The 21,354-nt window shown below is 42.7% G+C and overlaps 1 protein-coding gene across 1 annotated transcript in view; it reads left to right on the top strand.

Moving 5' to 3' along the window:
• Window positions 1-21,354, top strand: part of TMEM132C (transmembrane protein 132C) — a 198,607-nt gene that overhangs the window by 47,908 nt on the left and 129,345 nt on the right. Inside the window, exon 2 of the mRNA XM_051785437.1 lies at window positions 9,630-10,518. Within this exon, the coding sequence (XP_051641397.1) occupies window positions 9,630-10,518 (889 nt within the window). The remainder of the gene's footprint in view (window positions 1-9,629; window positions 10,519-21,354) is intronic.

A 21,354-nucleotide genomic window follows, 5' to 3' on the forward strand; every position in this document is an offset into this window, starting at 1 on the left:
GAAAGTGCTCTTGAAAAAATGAAACTGCTCTCCGGGAGGGATTTTTCTCTGTCACAGGTGTCTGAGAGTTGTCTGTTGGAGCATGGAAAAGTCTCAAGTGTGTAAACAAACTCCCAGAGTGGCACTTGGGACATTGGGCCTAAAGGTGATTCTGATCACCCCTTTTTACAGGATGCCACATAATGCTAAAAACTTGTTTCACTGCCTGCAGTGGCATGTTTTAAATACATGGTCTTGAAAAGAGTTATTTCCCAGATGTGGCATCCAAGTTTGGAACTCTTTTCACGGGTCTGGAGTTCTTGTTGCTGCAGGGTATTCCTATTGGCTGCAATGGGATTGTTGGCTGTTTACAGGAGCAAGTTTAAAGTCCCCGACCTTTACAAAAATCATGCAGCTTCTGACATGTTTGTTATCGTTCTGTGTGTAAAGGAGGTTTGGAAATGGAAGGATTGGATTTGTGGTAACAGCATCAAACGAGTCTAAAGATCTCCGGTTTCTGTGCTTAGCTTTGATAGGAACTCCAGGAAAACTCCATTTAGTTACACTGCCTCAGTTCCCTATCTAGAAAAATTATTCCATCTGCTGTATATTTAATTGCTGAGGTGGGATGACGGGTCTGGAAGGGGTTTATTTCACAGCAGAGTCCAGGACCCTCAGAATATGGGCCCTGAGACGTGAGTTACCAGTTATGAATGTGTCAGGATGTTTGCTAAAAGTGTATTAGAGACCCCAGGGAAAGCCTGGTTCAGGTCTGATTGTAAGAAATCCTTTTTTTTTTTTCATTTTCAGCCTTGAAATTAGTCACTGCCAGGCTATACCTGGCTCTTTGAGTAATATCCTTTGTACTTGTGTGATGCAGAGCACAGTGGAGGCTGGATCTCAGTGTGGGGCTTTTGGCAGTAATGTGATATAAAGTCCTGTTGTTTATGTTGCTGGTTGGTTTTATTTTTAATTAGCACCTGTTTACAAGAAAAATTATTCTCCCTTTTTCTTTCTGGGTGGTAAGGAGGGAAACATTGTAATTCATTTATTGAGTGCTCCATGTCCTCTTTCTACACCTAAGGCAGCTGAAAGCTTCATCCTGCACAGTCCGAGCTCTGCTCACGCTGGGCTCTGCACCCTTGGTTCTTGTTGATTTTCGTGGCAGTGAAGAGTGCTGAGCAAATTGCACCCTTCAGGCTCTAGCACCCTAATCTCTTTTTAAACAAGGAGCCTGTGCAAAGCAATTTAATGTCTAAACAGTGAGTGCCTATCAGTGTCTGACAAAGACTTAAAGAGCAGAGGAAAGCACAGCGCTGTTAAAAACTGGAGAAGGAGACACAGGATGAGGAATTGATACATTGCCAAGGCCAGAACTATTTGTTTCATAATTGTAACTTACATCTTATATGTCGCCACTTGAGTAATTTAAAACAAACCAAACCACCCAACTGTGATATTCTGGCCAAGGTTTAAAATTTTATGGGGATTTTGGTGAGCCATCGTGTAAGGCTAAATTTGGTACATCCCCTGCAGGGAAGTGTCTTGCACATAATTGTACTCACATGACAATTAGGCCTCTTCAGGAAGATGAACAATCCATGGCTCTGAAAAGGTACTGGTTAAGTTCCTTCTTGTGACTTCCACTGGGCTATTTTTGCCTGCTTTAAAGACACACACACAAAGACAGACAGACAGTGTTTTACTTAGCCTTTTGTGTGATGAACTCAGTGTGGTTTTTTAATCACAAGTCAATCAAACTGAATGATGGCTTCTCTCATTTCATCGCTGGAGAAACCAGGTTGCAAAGGTTTCCTATGGCTACCATATGTTTTTGATGGAGCTGGGAATAAACTCCGGTGTCCTAAATCCTTCTCTTCTCTGCAGCTATCAGACAGGATCAGCTTAAGTGTTATTTGCTTTGGACTTCTAGTGCTGACACAATGAATGAATGCAGAATCCATGGAGTTCACCACAATGAGGAAAAGGGTGTGGGAATGAAAGGCCATCATATGACATTTTACCTGCTGCACGTTGCTCACAGGACACTGACATTTGCAGCTCCTGGCCAGAGGAAGAAAACCAGAATGGTGTCTCTGTAGAAGTTTTCCAAACCTTTTCCTCTTAACAAACGCTTTCCGTAAGGGAAATTTGAGTTCCAGTTATTTATCTCTGATTCTACACGGTAAACTCGCTTAAATAGGTCAGTTGGCCTTGGCAGTACAGAAAATTGGGAATGTCAGCACTGGGAGGGGGAGTGATCCTGGAAATCTTCACTGACCTTTGCATGTACGCTGTTGTTTTACAGACTTCTAAGGTCATCAGCCAGTCTGAGAAAACCATTTATAGATTTCAGTCCTGAATGTCAGACAGCCTTTGACTAACACATCTCAGTTGTGTGAATTGAGGGGGATAGAGAAGATAGGCCTGCAATAAAGGGATATTTTGGAATTTTGCAGACAAAGGTTGGGATGTACAGAACTGCGACCATGGAAAACTGGAGGCTGTCACTGAAATGTTGGAAATGCATTTCCAACGTGCAGTTCTCTGAAAGTTTTCATTGTGTTTCCAAAATAGACTTTAAAGATTCTCTTTTCCATTTGTGAAAAGGCTGTGCCTCACAAAGAGCTATTTGTGGTTTATACATGTGTCTGTTGTGTTGGTAATCCTGAGGAAAATGGAACAACCTGACAGATGTTGGATAATGCTTTATAATGCAGAGGTCTAATCCTGGGTTCTAATCAATAAATACTGAAACAAGGAGTTTTACATGTAGTTAATGACATTACTATAAATGGTCTGAATCTTTTTCCAAACATTCAGATCGTCCTTTTAAGTCTGGATAAGTTCTTGGCCTTCGTGCCTTCCACCCTGGCAATGAGCTCTATCATCTAATCACACACTGTATGAAATATTTTTTTATCCACTTTGAATTCCCATAATTTCTTTTCAGTGACCATCCCTTTGTTTTTGGGCTTTAAAGTGCACAAGTTCCTCTTGTACCTTTGTTTACTTCTTGTTTTAGGTGCTTGTTGTGCTCCTGACAGTTCTGAAGTGCCAGTGTTTTGCATCTGCTGGAGAAGAATGAGGGAAGTGTTCACTTTCTGTACTAAATCCACAATTGTCTGTTGAGATTTAGTGAAGATTTGGGCTGTGGTAATATAAAAAGGATAAATTCATTAAGGATATACTCTCAAAATGTGAGAGAAGCCTATTTAATAGAATATTATTGCAGTTTTTCATTTAACAGTATACTGAATGAAATAAGTTAATCTGTCCCATTGAAATAAAATAGGAAATTTGTTCACAATAACTGATTGTAGTGTCTCCTGACGAGCTTTATGATGTGGTTTAATTGAACTCTGATCTAGGCTAAATAAAATTCTGTCTACATCTGGGCTTAAAATATGTCTGGTTGGTTACCAAGAGCCTGTGCTCCCATGTGTGTGAATAGGAATATACCATCCCATGTCAGTCAATGAAACACTGCAGTTAAAACTTATCCTTGGACTTTGACTTTCAGTTTAATGAAACCTGGATTCTGAAAAGAACAGATAAAGTAATTCTGTTAGCAATCATTTATTTGATGGAATTGCCATCGCTGTGTTCACAGAATATTTGAGAACAGGCTGCAATTTCCCTCAGATGTTTGCTCTGTGGATTTCCTTGCCAGATTTGTTTCCAGAGTTTATTTTTAACTTCACAAATTGGTCATCATAAGCATTTGACACTTGACATTGACTGTGTGCAATTAGTCAAAGAGTCTCTCTGTTCTCTCAGAGGATGAGAAAGCAGGATCTGATGGGCAAACATGAGAAATACAAAATGTGGTTTCTGCAGTTACCCTGTCACATGGTTTTCCAAATGATTTTTGAATAGTCTTAGGACTATAGTTTTTAAACCAGAAAGGAGTATGAGGCTCCAGTTATCCCTGTATTTGTGCTGAGAAAAATGTACTTTTGAGAAGGGAATCCAGTTCTGATGAAAAGACGTGAACATGTCATTGCTCCCTTTGTTGCAATATTTAATCAACCTCAGAGTTAAAAATATGTTCCCTATTCTGAATTTGAGCTTGTGTGGTTTAAGGTTCCTCTCAGCCTTTCCAACAGCAAAATTCCCTTTTCTAGATGTTAAGAAAAAGGAACTTGGAGGGGATGGGAGTACAACTGAGGTCATTCTGAGGTCTGAGTGAATGTGTTTGCTGAGCTCTAGTTCTAAGCAAAATATTGATACAGAGATTTCATACACTGTGAGGTCACTAAATGTGGTGCTGGCATGGAAAATTAAGGGAAAATGCACCAGAAAACATAGCTTTTGACATTTTCTGGTGAAGGAAACATCTGTGCTGATTTAGGTGCATCTTTCCTACTTTTATTCTTTCCCTATATTCCATATTTCCTGAGCTGGAATTTGTGATTTGCTGTGCAAGAGCAGGACAGGTTTGTAGGGGAAGATGGAGTCACAGAAGAGAATTCAGGGATGGGGACTTTTGTGAGAAGGTGGTTTGTGTAACACATGGTAAGGTCAGTCTCTGGGTGCAGGGATAGATGGGAATGGTGTCTGTGTAAGGAGCAGGGATGATCTTTACAGCATTTGCAGGATTTTAGGGGGCACTTGTGCTGTAAATAATATTAAGTGGGTTTTTTTTCTTAAAATTCTAGTTCTAGGCATGGAACTTGAACCAAAAATTGAAATCCGTATGGTAGCAACATTCAATTATGGCTACGTTTAGGAATGGAGGAACAAGGTAGTTAGTAGAGCTGTTACAAAAGGAAGGAGAAGATTCTGCCTTAAAAGTTACAGAATTCCTGGTGGAAGCTTCAGCTGTGCTGCTGTGCTGGGGTAACAGGAGAACACAGAGGGACAGAAATCTGTTTGCCACTTTTCCTATGGTGTGTTTCCTGGAAGGAGTGATTATAAATGTGCCTTTGAGGGCCATACAAGGTGCAGAGAAAGCTTCTGACATTACTCCTCCTTTGCATGGGCAGATGTCTTCTGCTCCTCACTGACTTTCTCTGGCTCGGAGCCTTCTGGCTGAGGGGACAGGCAGATGGTTGCCTTGAAGGCTCAGTGGCTCATCAAACATCAGGCAGAGAAGATACACGGCCATTGGCCAGTAATCTCCCACCCCCAATCTAAACCCTTAATTCCCAGTCCAAAAGAAAGTCGTTTCAAACCGAACCCATAAAAGAACGGCTTAAAAATATTAAGCTTTTGTGACCCTTCCAGTGAATCCAGCACCCAGGGCTCCAGCTCCATGTGAAATACCCCCAAAGAAAATTCCTCTTACACTGGGATCCAAGAAATAATAATAATACAGATCAGAATTCAGTGTTTCACATCCAATGAACTCACTGGGTTGTAGGAATTTGAGCTGGTCTGTCACTTTGGAGCCAGTGATGTGCTTAACAGATGCCTGTTTGGGTTCAGATGAAGTGCTGCAGAAGCATATGATGCCAGAAGAAGGATTAAAAAGTCACCAGGCTGTTACACAGAAGAAGTAATTACTTGCAAGCCTTCACTTTTGTTCTTGGCTAATACTCGCTTTGTTTGATGGTTCTTAACCTTTTCCAAGCAGCACTTCATCCCTGGGTGAGTTGTAACTCCTGTGTGATAATGTAGAAGGGTAAAGCACTGCCTGCTTGTAAGGCAGCTCTGCTGTAGTCAGAGTTAGTTTTCAGCACAGCAATGGTGTTTCTGGATTTCCTTGCTCACCCTGCCCATATTGATTTCCATTTCAGTTTGTAAAAGCCCTCATGAAATGGAAGTTTCACTTACTTGGACCCAGTTGGAAGGCCAACAACTCCTTTAAGGATCAGGTTTTCTATACCTGAATTTTTATACCTTTGATCTAAACTGAGGAAGTTCAACTTCCATGGTGGAAGTTGTATTTGTATAAAGATGCTTATAGCAATTCTGTCACAGAGACCCAGTTCCATTTTACTGATACAGTTGTGCCCACATTAGAGGCTGGACTGGCATCTGAATATTGAATATTGCTCCCAGAGCTGATGCTGTCACTGAGAGACACCACTTAGGTTAAAACAAGGTGTAAACTTGAACCTCTGCAAATGTGTTTCAGTGGTTGAACAGAAAAAAAAATTAAAAATGGAAAAATCTGTTCCAGAGCACCTGAAAGCACTGATAGGCATGGCTGCTTTATTTGAAAGTATTTTTTCAGGTACACAAAATAAACTTATGTTTAATGGTTATTTAAATAATAACTTGTGATTTGAAATTCAAAAAAAACCCCTTGGCATCTCGTTTAAGTAGATTCTCTGATAAATTAGAGAACTTTGAAACTGAGCTGATCAAGCATACCAAAATGTTCTCTGGAAACATCGGTCATTAATTATACCAGGACATGAAGGTTACTGGGTAGTGATGAAGAGAATAGAAAAAAATCCCTTAAATGATGGCCTGTAGTTGCTGATGCGCGTGGTTGGGATTCTAAAAATAAAGTGGACAATTTTAACTACCAATTTTATCAGTAAAAGGCTTAAAGTGCTTAAATAAATTGTCTGAAGTACAGCCATCACTGTAGAAATACAGGAATCCATTATGTATGGTATGAAAGTGGGTGGAAATCTTTAGACTACAATAAAAAAAGAGAAGCCTTTTCTTTCTTTTTGCTGTCAGCCTGACCATGTGGGTTTTGCTGTTTGCATTCAGCCTGTTAAAGCAGAAGTTGCATGACTTTTTCTTAATGTTGGGCCGGGTCCTACAGACCTCATCCATGTGATAAACCCAGGATAAATGGAGTGCCTGCAAAAATGAGCCCACTGTCTGTCTGTGCTCCAGCAAAAGTCCTGGGAATTGCAGAAAAACAGCTGTTTAGTTTCAGGCAGAGATCCTGACCAACAGCTCTTTGAAATCACAGGACTTGTCTCTGCAGCCTGCTGAGTTTATTGCTCGTTTTTGTGGCTCTGTTGAAACCAGAAGTATTCCCTCAGTATCAGTGGGGTCATATCCAGAGTATCTCTGCTCGTGGAAGCACTTTAGCAAACTGTACCTGTGGGCTGAAGTCAGTCCATGCTTACCTTCCCCAAAGGGCTGGTGTCCTTCCCTTAAGTAGAGCTTGCTGCCCTCTAATATTGCAGGGCTCTTGGCCTGAGACACCTGATAAAGAAATTCTGATGAGTCACTGAGTCAAATTCAGTAGCCAGACTGACTGCTAAGAAGCTGAATTCTTGTCTAGCAAACGAGGGTTTTTTAAAAGAGTGGTGGTATCTGCCCTGCAAAAATGTCAGTGGTTGCCCTTGGCAAAGGGCTGCAGGAAGGTGGCAAATCCCAGCAGGCTCATCCAGGGCAAGTAAAGGGGTTTAGAGGGGAAACTCCTGCAGCTGTAATCGAAGATCTTGTTCTGCTTCTGGATCAAAAGAACATATGGGTTTTCCTGTTTCCTTGAAAGGTCCATGGTCCAAAGTGGATCTTCTTCTCATTCCTTATTAAAGGGTTATAGCACTGTGGAATGGAACCCTAAAAAACAGATTAATATTTGATTCAAGTAAGGGGAAATCAATCAGCTCAAGAGGTGGTATTTGTAAATTCTTTTTCAGCAGAATCAAAATGTGTGCCAGAGGTTACAGACTTGCAGGGTTGTAGCAGTGTGCTAAACTGATGTTATATTTTAATTGTGATTCTGCTTGACAGAGGGGGTCTTGTGCTGGTAATTCACTACTTCTTTTTCTATTTTTACCTTTCTTTTTTTTTTTTTCCAAGTTTTTGTCCAGTCGTGGCAGTTTGCTCATTTATGAGAACTAATCCTACCAGCCTGTAGTGCTGCATGAATTAAACATGAGTGAACACATCTTAATTCCTTATTTCAAATTTATGGCTGCTGTCCTTTGAGAGCTCTGCTTTCCCCCTCCTCCGTGTTTGTCTCTTCCCTTTTTTTTCCTAATTACCTGACACCTGCCTTGCAAAGCTATTCCCTTGCCCTGCACCAAGCAGTGCCAGCACACTGGCATGTGCACACTCCACAGGATTGCAGTGGAGTTGTCTGTCAGCAGCAGTCCTTCGGTGTCATGACAGATATTGATTGTTTATTTCCTACTTGAAAACATTTAATTAAATTTGACTGCGTAATTAGCCTGCCAGCAGCCAGACATGCCAGGACAACAAATATGATCTGCAGAGATCCTGAGCTGCAGCCCTTTGTGAGGAAGCTGGTGAGAGTGTCTCTCTGTAGGGTGTTTTGGAGGTCTTCAGGTGTTCCTGAGTTTCAGGATGAATCTGTGCATTCTGTGTTGCCCCTGCCTTTCTTCTTTAAAGAGCTGAACTTCCACAGGACCTTAAATCCTGATTCTGAGGGGATTCCCCAAGAGCATTGGAAGTGACATGTCTGAGGGCAAGCTCTGTTTTTAAACACTCAAGACAGTCTAGCACTGGATTCATCATCATTCATTTACCTTCTGTACCTATAGCTAATCCCTTCAGTATGAGTTTGGTTGTGGGTAGTATGACATAATCAACATGTATTTTAACTCCACTGTCATCTACCCTAATTTAGATAATAAATTTTACCTTTCAACAATAACTGTCCTTAACCTTTTTAACAGGAAAATAACATTCAGGTCAAAAGAGATCTGATATTCAGCCAAAACTTGAAATTGGCCAGTATGTTCTAATTTCTCTCTGTGTGCATCTTATATATTAGCACTTGTTGAAATATTTCTAGCCTGTGGTGTGCACCTGCATTTAAATAACTTTGAATGCTGAGGTAGTGTCAATATTAAATTATGGAGGTGTAGATAGACCACAGTGCCAGAAACAGTAGTATGAGAGCAAGGTTTCTTCTGTGAAATGGTGGGGGGGAGGTCAGTTCTTAGAAAAGAAGTTTCTGGCTTTGCCCATAGAACAGAAACTCTCTTGGATCTCCTGGCCAGTGTTCCTGCTGGGATGGTGATCAGCACTCCTTTGGGGGCTGCACTGATGTACCCAACACCTCATGCACCCTGTCACTGAACAGAAAGACAGGAGGGAAGTTTCTAAGTGGGTGGAAAGTTCAGAAGGGGGTGGTGTGACCAGAAAAGAGTGGGGAAGGTGAGCACATGGGTGTTTGTTTTTTTTTAAAAGACACTCTGTTTACTTGTGGAATTGCTTTGGGACGGCTTTGACTTTGATTTGTCCTGAAGAGATTCGGTGTGTGCAAACTTACACAAGTCTGCTTTGAAGTTCTGTTGGGGAGGTGAGACACCACATAGGAGTGGCAAGTACCATATTTATTTCTCATCCAGGTGATAGTCAAAGTATTCAATGAGTATTTTATAGATCTACAGGGTATTAGCAAAGCACTGCTGTGGTTCAGTCCAGCCATGTGAAAAGGCTGTTGGGACAAGCATTGCTTCTGCTTGTGAACCCTCCTCTGGGAGTACAAACTGCAGACAACCCTCAGTACATCATCCATGTGACAAAACATTTCTCACAGATAAATGCAAGGTAGCTCTGAAGCCTGCATTATATTTTCTTTAGTGAATGTAATGCAAAAAAAGAATTAGCTACATCTAAACATGTAGCTAACCTGTAAATCTTTGCATGAAATAATGCTTGTCCCTAACTTACCAGCTGGCTCCACTGAAGTTGTGCTAAATGTCCCTTTGAACCTCTAAGCAGATTTGATCTAACTCGGCCACCTTTTCTTTTATTAGTGACAGAGTGTCGAGGGGTCTTGGACAATAATCAGAGATTTTCCTCATTGCCAACGTACCTACCTGTGAGCTATCGGATCTCCAACGCTGAGACGTCTTTCTTTCTCAAGGAAGCCAACCAGGACTTCATGAGAAACTCCAGTTTGCAATCCAGGGTGGAATCCTTCTTCCCATACAAAGCCAAGAGGCCGCCTGTGCTAAACGCCAGCTACGGCCCTTTCTCTGTGGAACAAGCCGTGCCCCAGGACCTCATGTTAACTTCCAGCTTTTTTGGGTCTGCCAACAAGTTTACTTACAACTGGAAACTTCAGGCCTACATCCTGAGCAACAAGATTTACCCCAGCAAGCCCAAGGTGCAGGTGCTGTTCTACATCGTGGGCAGGGACTGGGATGACTACAGCACCACGGAGCGCCTGCCCTGCCTGCGGGTGTTCGCCTTCCGAGAGACGCGGGAGGTGCGAGGCAGCTGCAGGCTCAAAGGGGACCTGGGGCTCTGTGTGGCAGAGCTGGAGCTCCTGCCCAGCTGGTTCAACCCCCCCACGGTTGTCACGGGCCGTAAAAAGCCACCGGATCAGTTCGAAGGGAGCCCCGTGGAGCTTTACTACACCATCCAACCGGGAGACGAGAAGGGCGAGTGCACCCCTGAGGATATAAGGAAGGGAAATGCCATCCGGCCAGGAAAGGATGGCCTGGATGAAACCGTGTCCCACCTGCAGAGGATTGGATCTGTCAGCCTCTATCGAGGCCAGGAGACCTCCCAGCTCACGGAGCTCCGGCTGGATAGTAACATCGTGGTCTGGTTGCCCTCAAAGCCGGTCAAACAAGGAGAGGTTGTGAACGTTTATGTGACGATTGCCAACAACTCCACGGTGGATCAGTTCGTACTCAGGTACAGTGGGTTGTTTCTGCATGTTTCTAACGTGGTGGCACACAAAGGTGATGGGGACACGTGATGAATCTTAGCTGCTTTGAAGTTTGAAGGTTGCTCCAAGTCACTGAAATATATTATTTTCCTCTTTGCATGGATTTTTTTGATGGATTGATAGCCTCCATCACCAGGAGGCTTTTAACATGTCTACTGTGCCCTTTATCACAGGCCCACAGTGTGCAACAAGGGGTACCAAAACACAGCAGTTTGCTGCTTTAGTGGGGCCGTTTCTGTGCCGTGGCAGACCCTGAGACATCAGAAAAGTTCTCTGCTTTACAGAGCTTTTAAAATCAGGTTTTTATTGCACGGGCATGGAGTTTAAATGTAGAAAAACTTCAATTACCTGCTTTTCTGTAAGTGCTCTGGCAGAACTCGCCTCTCCCACACACAGAGTGGTTTTGTTATGAGAGCTCTTTAGGGAGGGGTTTAACTGTCTGCTTGCAGTTCAGTAGCGTTTTTCTTTGCCAAAACATCTACCCTTTAAAATAAGGCCCAGTGTGTTTGATATTGCTGCTGGCTGAAAGGGGCTGTTAGAAGTGAGTGCCATTATTTTGGGCAGGAGTGGGAACACAAGAACTGCCTTACTGGGTCAGATCACTTTCCTTTTATTTTCTTCTTTAGCGGTTTCCCTACCGATCAGATGAAAATCCTTTGAGGATGACAAAGACTGGGAAACTTGTTAATCACTGAAATATTTGATGTATCTTTTTTTCCCTTGTTACCAGGCTTTAAATTCGGTGGAAATTTCCACGGTGATAAGCAACAATTGCTCTTTAAAGCCTCAGGGAATCAAGAGTTTCCCAAAAGATTCTGCACATGAAAGTATTTATTTCTAAGGCTTATATGAATTAGATTAATACATAGTTGACAACTACCGAGGAGAATGGCCTTTAGAACAGGAAGTGTCGCTTGGCAGATAAAAGGCTTTTATTTGAAAAAAGGGGGATTTTAGTCATCCCAGAACCGCTCTGGTGTTTGCAGCTTTGGTTAAATTGGCAAGATAATCTCCCAGACACCTGTTTACTGAGTGAAACCTCTGTGATAGAAGTATTTTCTGACGTTGTCGCTTATCTTTTATTGAAAATCCTTTTTCACAAAGTAGTAGAAACAGAATACTTTTCCACATAACAAGCATAGCTGTGGTGAAAAAAGAAATCCACGGGCAGTGAACTGGGTATTTGCTGGGTGGATGGGAGAGGGGACCACCCTTTGAAGGTCTGTGCCACACTCTTTATTTTCCTGAACACTGAGTTGAAGAGAAGCAAGGTTGTTTAATTCTGGGAATGTGTTTCTTTGCTCAGAAATGAATCTTGACTGCCTGGGCAAGGATATCATTTGCATGTTGAGAGGTGCATGAGATAGAGATGATAATGTGGGACATCAGTAGTTGCCTGTGTGACTTGCTGTTATGGACAGAGTGGATTGGCTTTGGTTTTGAGAACAGGTGACTGATTTATCTGAAGTGAACAGTCTTAAGTTTATTGGTGGCTCTGTGTCCTGAAACACCCTTTTGGTGAAAAGATTTACATTTTTGCTTAATGTTACTTTGAACCAGACACAAGAACACGAGGCTGAAGAGACCAAGATTTTTTTTTTAAATGGCTTTTTCTTGCTTCCAGTGGGAAGGGGCAGGTGGTCATTGTCTTGAGATATAATACAGGGCTGACTGACTGTGCTTCCTCCTCTCCATGACCAAAGGCAGGAGAAACAATGTGAGAGATTCCAAAGCAATCTTGGTTTTCAAAACTTTGTCTTGCAGGCGTGTTAGACCCTTGTATCTATCCAAGCTGTTGATCTGTGCAGTTGCAAAGACATCAGATGGAAGCTTTGCTCAAGGTGTACAGGAGGTACAAGAAAAGAAGTGGTTTTAACTGGTTTCCTGGCACTGCAGAAGGAAGGGACAGCTGATCCCACTGGCAGCAGCTGTGTGGGATCCCATGAACTGTGTCCTTGTTCTCTTGGCTGTGCAGGTTTCTGTCACGGTTTTGGTGGCAGAGGGGACGGGCTGGCAAAGACCACGTGGAGCTTCCTGGTCCTGTGGTGGAAATCTGTTGTCTTCAAACTTCCAAGGTGTTTGGAAAGAGTTTGGAATTTTTCCCAGGAATCTATGAAGTGTCTGTGTCTTACAGATACAAAAGCCAAGTGAACAGAGCATCCAGGGAGTAGCAGTGCATATGCTGGCTCTGCCTGGGGGCTCCCTTAACCTTCTCCGTGGCCATTTGCCTGGGTACAGAGAGCTGTGTGCTCTCATCCTCTTGGGTTCCCAGCAGAGCAATCCCTACATCCTGTGACATACATTCACATTTAATCATCCTGCAGAAAAACACACCACACATTATCCCCGGGCAGAGTGGGTTTGTTTATTTTCTGCTTCTTGTGTATTATTCATTGAGGTATTGCAACATGCAGTGCTGAAGCAAACAGCATGTGATCATTGCTTGGGGGGTGGGAAATAATAGCTACAAATCTTCTCTGGCAAAAGGGAAGTAGACTGGTCTAAATGACCTCATAGCCACAAATCATTGCAATTGAAACTGTGTTCTTAAATCGTGTCTTAATTCAGGATCCTGTTACTGCATCTATACATTTATCAGCCCAGGAACACCAGTAAAGTCAAAAAGAGTGACTAATATGGCAGGGAGTGAAGGGGATTATGCTCAGTAGCACATTAACACAGTAGGAGCACCGTGTGCATAAACACAGGTCTTCCCTTCTTGCATGGAGTCAGCACAGGGCTGTTGGGAAAGCAGTTCAGACAGTCCTGGCAGGTTATGGGTCCTGTTCACAGGCCTGTTCCTGTCCTGCTGTGTCACCTCTGGTGAGTCTTTACAGGTATTCTTTGTATGCAACACAAAAAATGCAGACAGTTGGTCAGTCCTGTTCCTGAGGGACTTTGATTTCTTCTGATGGAAGGGGTTTCAAGTTTGCCTTATCAATAGGAATGGGAATGGGAAAATCATGATAAAAGAGCTGAAGAAATACAGAAGGGAGAAGAAAATATCTCCCTGCTTTCCTATCATTGGTAAGGATTTCTGGGCCCTCAAAAGAGAGATGAATTATATTTACTGCTGACTGCACAGTAAGGAAAATTACTGTTACCTCTGGCAGTTGGTAAACTATGAACAGAAGTAGCATCAGGACAGAAAAGCAAAAAAACTAGTAATATTTAAAATGATTATTTAGGTCTTCTGTGTCCTGCCCAGAGCTGTTACAAACTGTTACCACTGGCTTGAGCAGAGCTACCATGATTGATTGTCTCCTCACCAGTTGCTGTTAAACACACCCTTCCCATCCGAGTCATCATTCTGGTGTATTGTCTGTAAGGATTAGAAAGCAAAATCCTTGGGGCACGACCCTGTTCTTGAATGCTTTTATGAGCTGCCCTCACACCCAGCAGGCTACAAAAGAGGGAAGGAATCACAGCCATGCCGAAAATAAGCTGTTCTGGTGGGGTTAACTTTCAGAAGGTTACACATAACTGCATGTGATTGTTGAGATGCTGGAAGGTGAGGAGGAGGCTGGGCACTGGGGAGTGGGTGAGCTGAATGCATTAGGCAGCTTTGAAAAGGTTGCCCTCTGTGCATTGCTGGGTTTGTACTGGAGCTCTAAATCCTTTTCCAGGTACTGCACCATTAAAGGATCCTGCCATCTATTTTTCATGGGCGTGATGTGCCACATTTTGATCTGGCAGAGCACTGCACAGCACAGGGCTAAAGCAAAAGGTGTGGGAGTGCTGAGTGTTTTCTGTCACTCTGCTGGGCAGCAGCTAATCTTTAACTCACTCTAGAAGGTGCTGAACCACCAGATAACCCGATTTACGGGAGGTATTGAGAAGGATAAGTAAAGAGAAAGGGGATGAAGTTGTTACATCCTGATTAGAGAAAAGAGGTGTAACACAGTGGTAATTTTTCTTTTCCCCTTCAGGCTTCTTATTGCAGGTTTTGCATTGCAGCTCCTTGCACCCAAAGGGATGTAGGTTGTAATCAGTGCTACTGAATTACCTTTGTCCAACAAACAAATCAGCTCAAGACAACGGGTAATTAGTAGTAATAATAAATCTACAGATTGGAAGAAGGATAAAGGATAAATGCAGTGAGGAAAGCTATTAAACCCATGAGCTGAGGCAGCTTTTACATGTCAGTTCCTAATGAGTATTGACAGCAAAGCTGTGTCGGGTGGTGCTGGGAAGAGCTGAAGACCCAGAGGAGGATGCACAGAATAGCCATAGAAAAGGTAGTTATGGTCATAACATCTCTGTACAGCCTGATGGTAAATCTCAGTATTTCAAAGACTTGATTTTGTGGCCATAAATAGCCATTTTAGAGGAATTAGTCATGAAAAAGGGGGATCTCCAGCACTAACAGCCTGCTTTGTGTGGAAGACCTGTCTGAGCCTCCCTAGGGAGTGGGTAAACCTCTCAGAGGGGCTTAGCCCTGTCCTCAGCTGTTCTACCTGCTCTATGTAAAAGAACCAGAAGTGGGAACATTTTCAAGCAGTTACTGTTTAATTTTAGATAGTGACATTTTAATCTTGCCTTATGATGAAATACCTTTTACTGCCCTGAAATTTGCCTGTGCCTAATTGTTGGTTTATCAGTTTTTAGCTCTGCAGTGTGGTGGCATCATGGCAAACCCCAGTGACATTGTAATCACCAGCTGAGGCTGAAGGGAACCAAAACATACCAGACCTAAACCAAGACTGAGATCACTCTCTGTTTTGTGTTAACCCATAATTCAGGATGTATTATCCCAAGTACTCATTTTTCTCAGTAGAGGAAATGCTGTTTTTCAACTCTTAAATGAAGAGTGTGCTTTTTTAATGCTGCTTCATATTTAAAACTAACACGGAGTGAAATGAAGAGAGACAGAATAGTTTGGTGCTTTTCTGGGAGTACATGTGTGTCTCCAGATGAGAAGAATTGCAACAAAACATTTTTCATTTCCTGTGCAGTTTTGCATCACTGAAATATTTAAAAGTGATTTTGCTGCACAAAAGCATTTCAGCAGACATCTGAAAGGAGAGGAGTTTGAAGCCCTCAGACTTGCTTCTGTTGTCTCATTATTTCAAGGTACATTTTTTAATTGAAAAATTGAGCTATTATATGGTATTCATGGGACCCACAAAGTCAGGTGCTAGGCCAGAGTTGCTTTGCAAAAGTGTTCAGAGCTGTGATTCATGGTGTGAAGGGGTTTTATGTATTTCACGATGAAGGTTTATATACTTCATTGTCTGGTGTTTAGCCTTGTGAAACTTCAGTTCTTATTGATTTTTTTGTTTTATTTTCCCTTCTACAGAATGGTTAGTAACAATTCAGCTACAAATCCACAGTGGAGCAGGTTAACGAAAGAAAAAATGGTCTTTATTGTGCACTAATTAGGAAGTTAAGAGACTTAGATTCTCTTTCTACTCCTGTCCAGGACTGACTGTGTTACTTTAGACATATCATTTCATCCGTGTTTACATTTTCACCTTCTTGGTTTGCTTGTTTGTGCTGCTCATATTTCGGGGAAGAATTCAGGGCCCTGCTCTGTGTGCACATTCAGGACAGTGAGTCTCTGCTCCCCGTGGGGAATCTCTGTATTACATAACACAAGTGACAGTAAATCATTCAGAAGTCGTTTCACTGTGGGGATTATGGTTTTTTGCAAGTACTGAGGTATAACAGCACTTTGCAAGTTGCTTTGTTAAGATTTGTCCTAAGTAAATTCGTAGCTGTGGTGCTATCAGCTTTTATATTCTGCTTCAGTAAGCAATGGGGACAGTCTGCTCAAGCACTAATTGCCATTTACTAGAGAACATGACATGCTAACAGTAAAAAGGTAAATATTTCCCAATATTTAAAAAGCATTTGTGATGTAAAGAATCCTTCCTCAAAGAAGAGAATGTGTTAATGCGATTTTGAGAGAGCGGCATCACACTCCAGTCAGTTTAATTTCATCAGCCCTTAGCAGGCACTTTTCATGGACAGTGGTGTCACACCAGAGGCACCTGGGTCCTCCAAACAAATGACTCACTCTCAAAACTGCTAAGCTGGTGAGGATGTCCTTCAAAGGGAGACTGGGAAAGGTGCTTCTCACCAGCACAAGTGAAGGGCTGAAGAGCTCTCTTGAGTCTGTGGTAGCAGTGAGTCAGGTTTGATAAAGTTTTAAAAGGAACTAATTATTAACTTGAAATTGAAGCCACCTAGAAAAGAGAAAGCAGACACTCTCCCCCTGGCTGCTTTTAAATGCCTTCAAAAAAATGTGGTGCTTGAGAAACCTGCTGAACAATTCTATTGATGTCTCCAAAGCAATGTACTCCTTCGGACTGAGAATTTATTCTTAGAAGGCTGATTCTGTGTTCCATACTTTGTAAATCATTTGCTGATTGACCAAGACTTGAGTTGCTGGAGCACAACTTTGCAACCAGTGAACCAGGAGGAGACTTTAGACCCCAGTAGGATCAGGAGGAAGTTCAATGGTGCTGAAGTCCGTAGAGTACTCAGCACTGAGAATCAATCCCTTTTGAAAACATCCTTAAAACCTTCATCAGCTGCCTGTAAAGAGGAATTCCTATAATGAAGAAGTGTTACAAGAACTTACTAAAAATTGGTGGTGTAATACTTGCTGGAATGTTCTTTGTCTCGTTAAAGCAGATGTTTCCAGAGTCCTGGTTCTGTGTGTTATTTGAGCCAGATCCAGGACTATCTCCACGTGACTGTAGACAAACCTGAACTGTATATAAATATATATATTTATAACTATAAAATGCATTTGGACTTTTGCACTTACAGGTTTGTACGTTTGAAAAGTTCCCCTAATATTTTGATTGGAAAAGCAGAAAGAATTGACTGGGGGGCTATTAGGGGGTCACATAAATGGAAGAGAACAAAATTCTTGCATCATCAGTCAGCCAGAGCGTTGCTGGCTGGCGATGCTGCTTCCCGTGCTGGAGCTGAGGGTGGGGTTAATCTTGGCAAAGGCTCGTGCATACCGGAGCTTCAGGAACTTCATGTTGAGGTATCCTGTTAAAATTCCCTCTTGTAAGTAGTTTCCCTTCCCGTTCCCTTTAGTCTCGCCAGACCAGTGAAGTCATTCCTGGCTCGTTTTCCAAGCACTCTGCCGCACGTGTTCCTGCTGCCAGCGGGTGCCTCTGGCTCTTGTCCTGTCGGAGTCGCTGCTCTGGGTGCCCCGTTGTCTCCTGCCAACCTCTGCAGTGGCCTGGGCGAGGCTGCCCAGAGATGAGATGAGATGAGGCACTGCTGCTTCATCTGTGTTTAGGCTGCTCGGCACTGGCGTGACTCGAGTTACAGCCGTTAATTAACTCCTTGTTTCTTTGCCTAATTAGGAACAATGGTGGCTCCTTATAAGATCACACCGCAGAAACCCCAGTCCTCCCAAACCAGCAGCAGGGAGGGAGATTTCATTCTGCTGGGAGTGGAGTTTAGTCGAACGAACATAGTGTTTTCTGGCTGTCTGAAAAAGGCTGTGATCTGATGGGTTAGGGAACCTCCTGGGAATCCTCGGTGTGATTATCTGACAAGCTGCTGGGTACCAAGGCCCCTCTAAGCAAGACAGTGTCTGAGCCCGTGGGTCTGAATGGAAATGAGTATCCCTGAGAAAAATTGCATGAGAAGGCTTTAAAACCTTAGAGCATCTGTTAAAGATGTAAAAGCACTGGTGACTTGCTGGAATCATACTGGGAGGGACATCAGCATGTCATAGCTCCGGGCTTGGAGGGAGGAGGAGTTGGGATGGGAGGATGAATGGGGAGTAATCCAAGAGTAGGCGTCTGGGCTAGAAGAACTATAAGATCTGATGGCTTTATCTGTATTGTTTTATTGGTGCTTGTGGGGCTCATTATTTAAGACAGAAACTGTCAGATTGATTGAAGTTTCTGTTTTGGCAGACTGCTGCTCCTCACTCATGGCAGCACACACACAAAGAACTTAAATTGTTTATATATTCTTACAGCACTTTACAGTTAAACTTCCACCCAAGGCGTGAGGATGGTGGAAGTGCTGCTCTGCATGTAGGAGTTAATTTCTACACAACACTGAGCTTTTCTATAAGCTATAGAATGTTTGACTCCAATTTTTGTCACTGTTTCCTTTAGGACCCCATTGGGGTGCTCTGTATTTCCTTGAAATCCCACCCTGCCCAGTATGTGCTGTTTCTTCAGGGAGGTGTGTGCTGCTGTGTTTGGTATTCTCTTGAAAAGCAAGTTGCATTTCTACAGATTTCTAGTGCACAGAAAAACTGATTAATTCATGGTTTAGATGAGACTGGGTTAAAAGAAAATTCAGCATTTTTTTTTGTTTGTTTGCCTAGTTCCTGGTGTGTTACAAAATGTCTCTATTAGCAAAGCTGCCAGGGGGTTAATTTGCACTAACAGCCTAATCATCTCCAGCAACATCATTTTAGGTTTTCATATTGCTGCTTAGATCAGCAAGACTAGAGAAAAGGAGATTTGAGAAGTAGTGCATGTCTTAGGAAAAAGGAAAAATGGGGGAAGCACTTCAGACAGAGCCCTCTGCATCCTCAGCTGTCAGGCTGCTTAAAAAAAACCCTCTTTTTCTTTCAAGTTCTGGCTCTAAGATGTAACCCTTAATTTCCAAAGTGCCATGAGACTGAGCACTCTGTACAAGAGAGACAGGCTCGTCGAAGGGAATATCTGCTACTTACCAAAATTTAGAGCTTGATTCCTCAACCTCCCTGATTAGTTGTTAACCAGAACACATAAACCGCTGTGGATCATGGATCACAACTTGGATTTTTGCAGATAAAAGAGTCCCTGACAGACCAGGCCATCAAGTCGTGCTTAGTCTTCCACTCACCCTGCAAGTGCTGGGGGAGGCAGTTCAGCCCTGCAGGGGATCCCTGAGGCACAAACGTGGTTGCTGACCTGCCTGAGGGGATTCCTGATTTGGCACACTGGACATTTGTGGATCCTATTTTGAGGACACTAAATTTTCCTATGGATTGCATGGCTGCTTACTCAGGACTCTGAACTTTGCTATAGGTTTTAAAAAATCAGGTACTGTGATGGTACTTGCTGGAGTCACTGAGTCCCTTGTTGTGCCTGGTCTCAGCAGGTTGTGCAAATACCACGAGTAGCAACGAAAATATTTTTCTGCTTGAGGTTATGTATAGCTTAGAAAAAACTCTGGTTGCATGGAAGGGAAACACCAGCCCAGAGTAGGAGCCTGTCATTTAGGAATGTACCCAAATGCAGTCCTATCAAAAGTAATGAGAATATTCACAGGCTTTAGGCTACTTTTTATTCCTCTGGATTCAAGACATCCATGAGAGGCCATATTAGCAACAGCTTCTGATTTTCTCTTCCCTAGCAGCCTGATTTCAGTTTTCCAGCAGAAAGGAATGACCAAACCATTTTTTGGTAGGTAATTAGTCTTTTTTGGTTGTGTGATGATGATTGTGGACAGTGTACACTTACATGTGTTGTCATATTGGGGTTTTTTGACACAGAAGATGGTAAAAGGATGGTGTTAAAGTTTTAATTAATTTGTCAACTCAGTGCATGGTGAACAGAGCTGGTCCAAGCAGAGGCTCAGGGCAAACACAAGAAAGAGCAACTGGAGGGTCACAAGTCAGCTGTAGGATCAGGAGGGTGTCACACAGTCTCACAGGTAACACCATGGCAGCATTCAAGGAGGTGACTTGGATCCCTGGCACTGGACTCTGATTTATTGGTGGGTACTGCTGTGCTCCTGATGACATGAGAAAGTGGTGATTCCAGACCCAAGGGGCTCAACTTTGCAGCAGAGTCTCTGAGGGGAGGTACCAGCAACCTTGTGTTGGATCCAGTAGGGTTTGAGCTGGGGGACACTGAGCTTCAAAGCTCAGTCCCCAGTGACTTTTCTAGTGAAGTGTCAGCATCTCAAATCAAGCTGTTCAAAGTCTTAGAAAGGATATTGCAAGCAACAATCTAGCCAGGACAGAAACACATGAAGATGATGTGTAATCTCCATTTTCCAGACTCTAGGGTACTGCTTAAGAATGTTTCTCTTATCTGTCTGAGACAATGCTACTGTAATTAGCACCAGGCAGAAATATTGACAGGGCTGAGTGAAGATTTTATCAGCTGGCTGTAGATAGTGACAGCTGGTTAATGTTCATATTTTCTGAAAGGTCTTTAAAGAAATCCTGAAGAGTTGTTCAGAAATTAATATGCCTCATCCCTCTTTGTGTTGCTAAAGTATGGTTGTGCTGTCATTCTTTAATTTCCATAACATCTCAGGTGATGAGTGCTTTGTCCATTGCTATGGTAACTGTGGTTTTATTTCATGCTCAAAGTAAACATTGACATAAACCCCGCTGTAAGGTGCTCCTTTTATTCATTGTGTGCACCTAATGGATGCCATAGCTGTGCAAATATGTCATGATTGTAGTGGATAGAGAGCAATAAACTGCAAGTCTAGTGCCCTGCTGTATAACTGGTTTCACCTTTCAGCACAGGCGTAATTTTATGGCAGCCACTTCAACTCTGTTTTTACTCCTACCCATGTTTAATTAGATTTCAGATACTTCAGGGTGGAAACAGTCCCTGACTGTGTGTCAGTGAGTGCTTAAGGGAAATGGGATCTAATAGCAGATGAGGCATGCGAACTTTGTTTTTGCTCTTAAACAGCTCCATTTTGAAGTGGAATTGATCCCATGAACTTTTGGCAGTTGTTCAAAATCCCTCCCAACCTTTTTCCGAACACTAATGATGGGAGTAGCAGTTCTTTTCCTGTGTTACTACTTCTATTTTGTTGCCTTAAAACTCCCAAATGTCTCATGAAAAGCTGTACAAAGC

The sequence above is a fragment of the Manacus candei genome, unplaced genomic scaffold, assembly GCF_025592945.1.
Source record: "Manacus candei isolate 608988 ecotype Guabito, Panama unplaced genomic scaffold, ASM2559294v1 h1tg000020l, whole genome shotgun sequence".
Taxonomy (NCBI): domain Eukaryota; kingdom Metazoa; phylum Chordata; class Aves; order Passeriformes; family Pipridae; genus Manacus; species Manacus candei.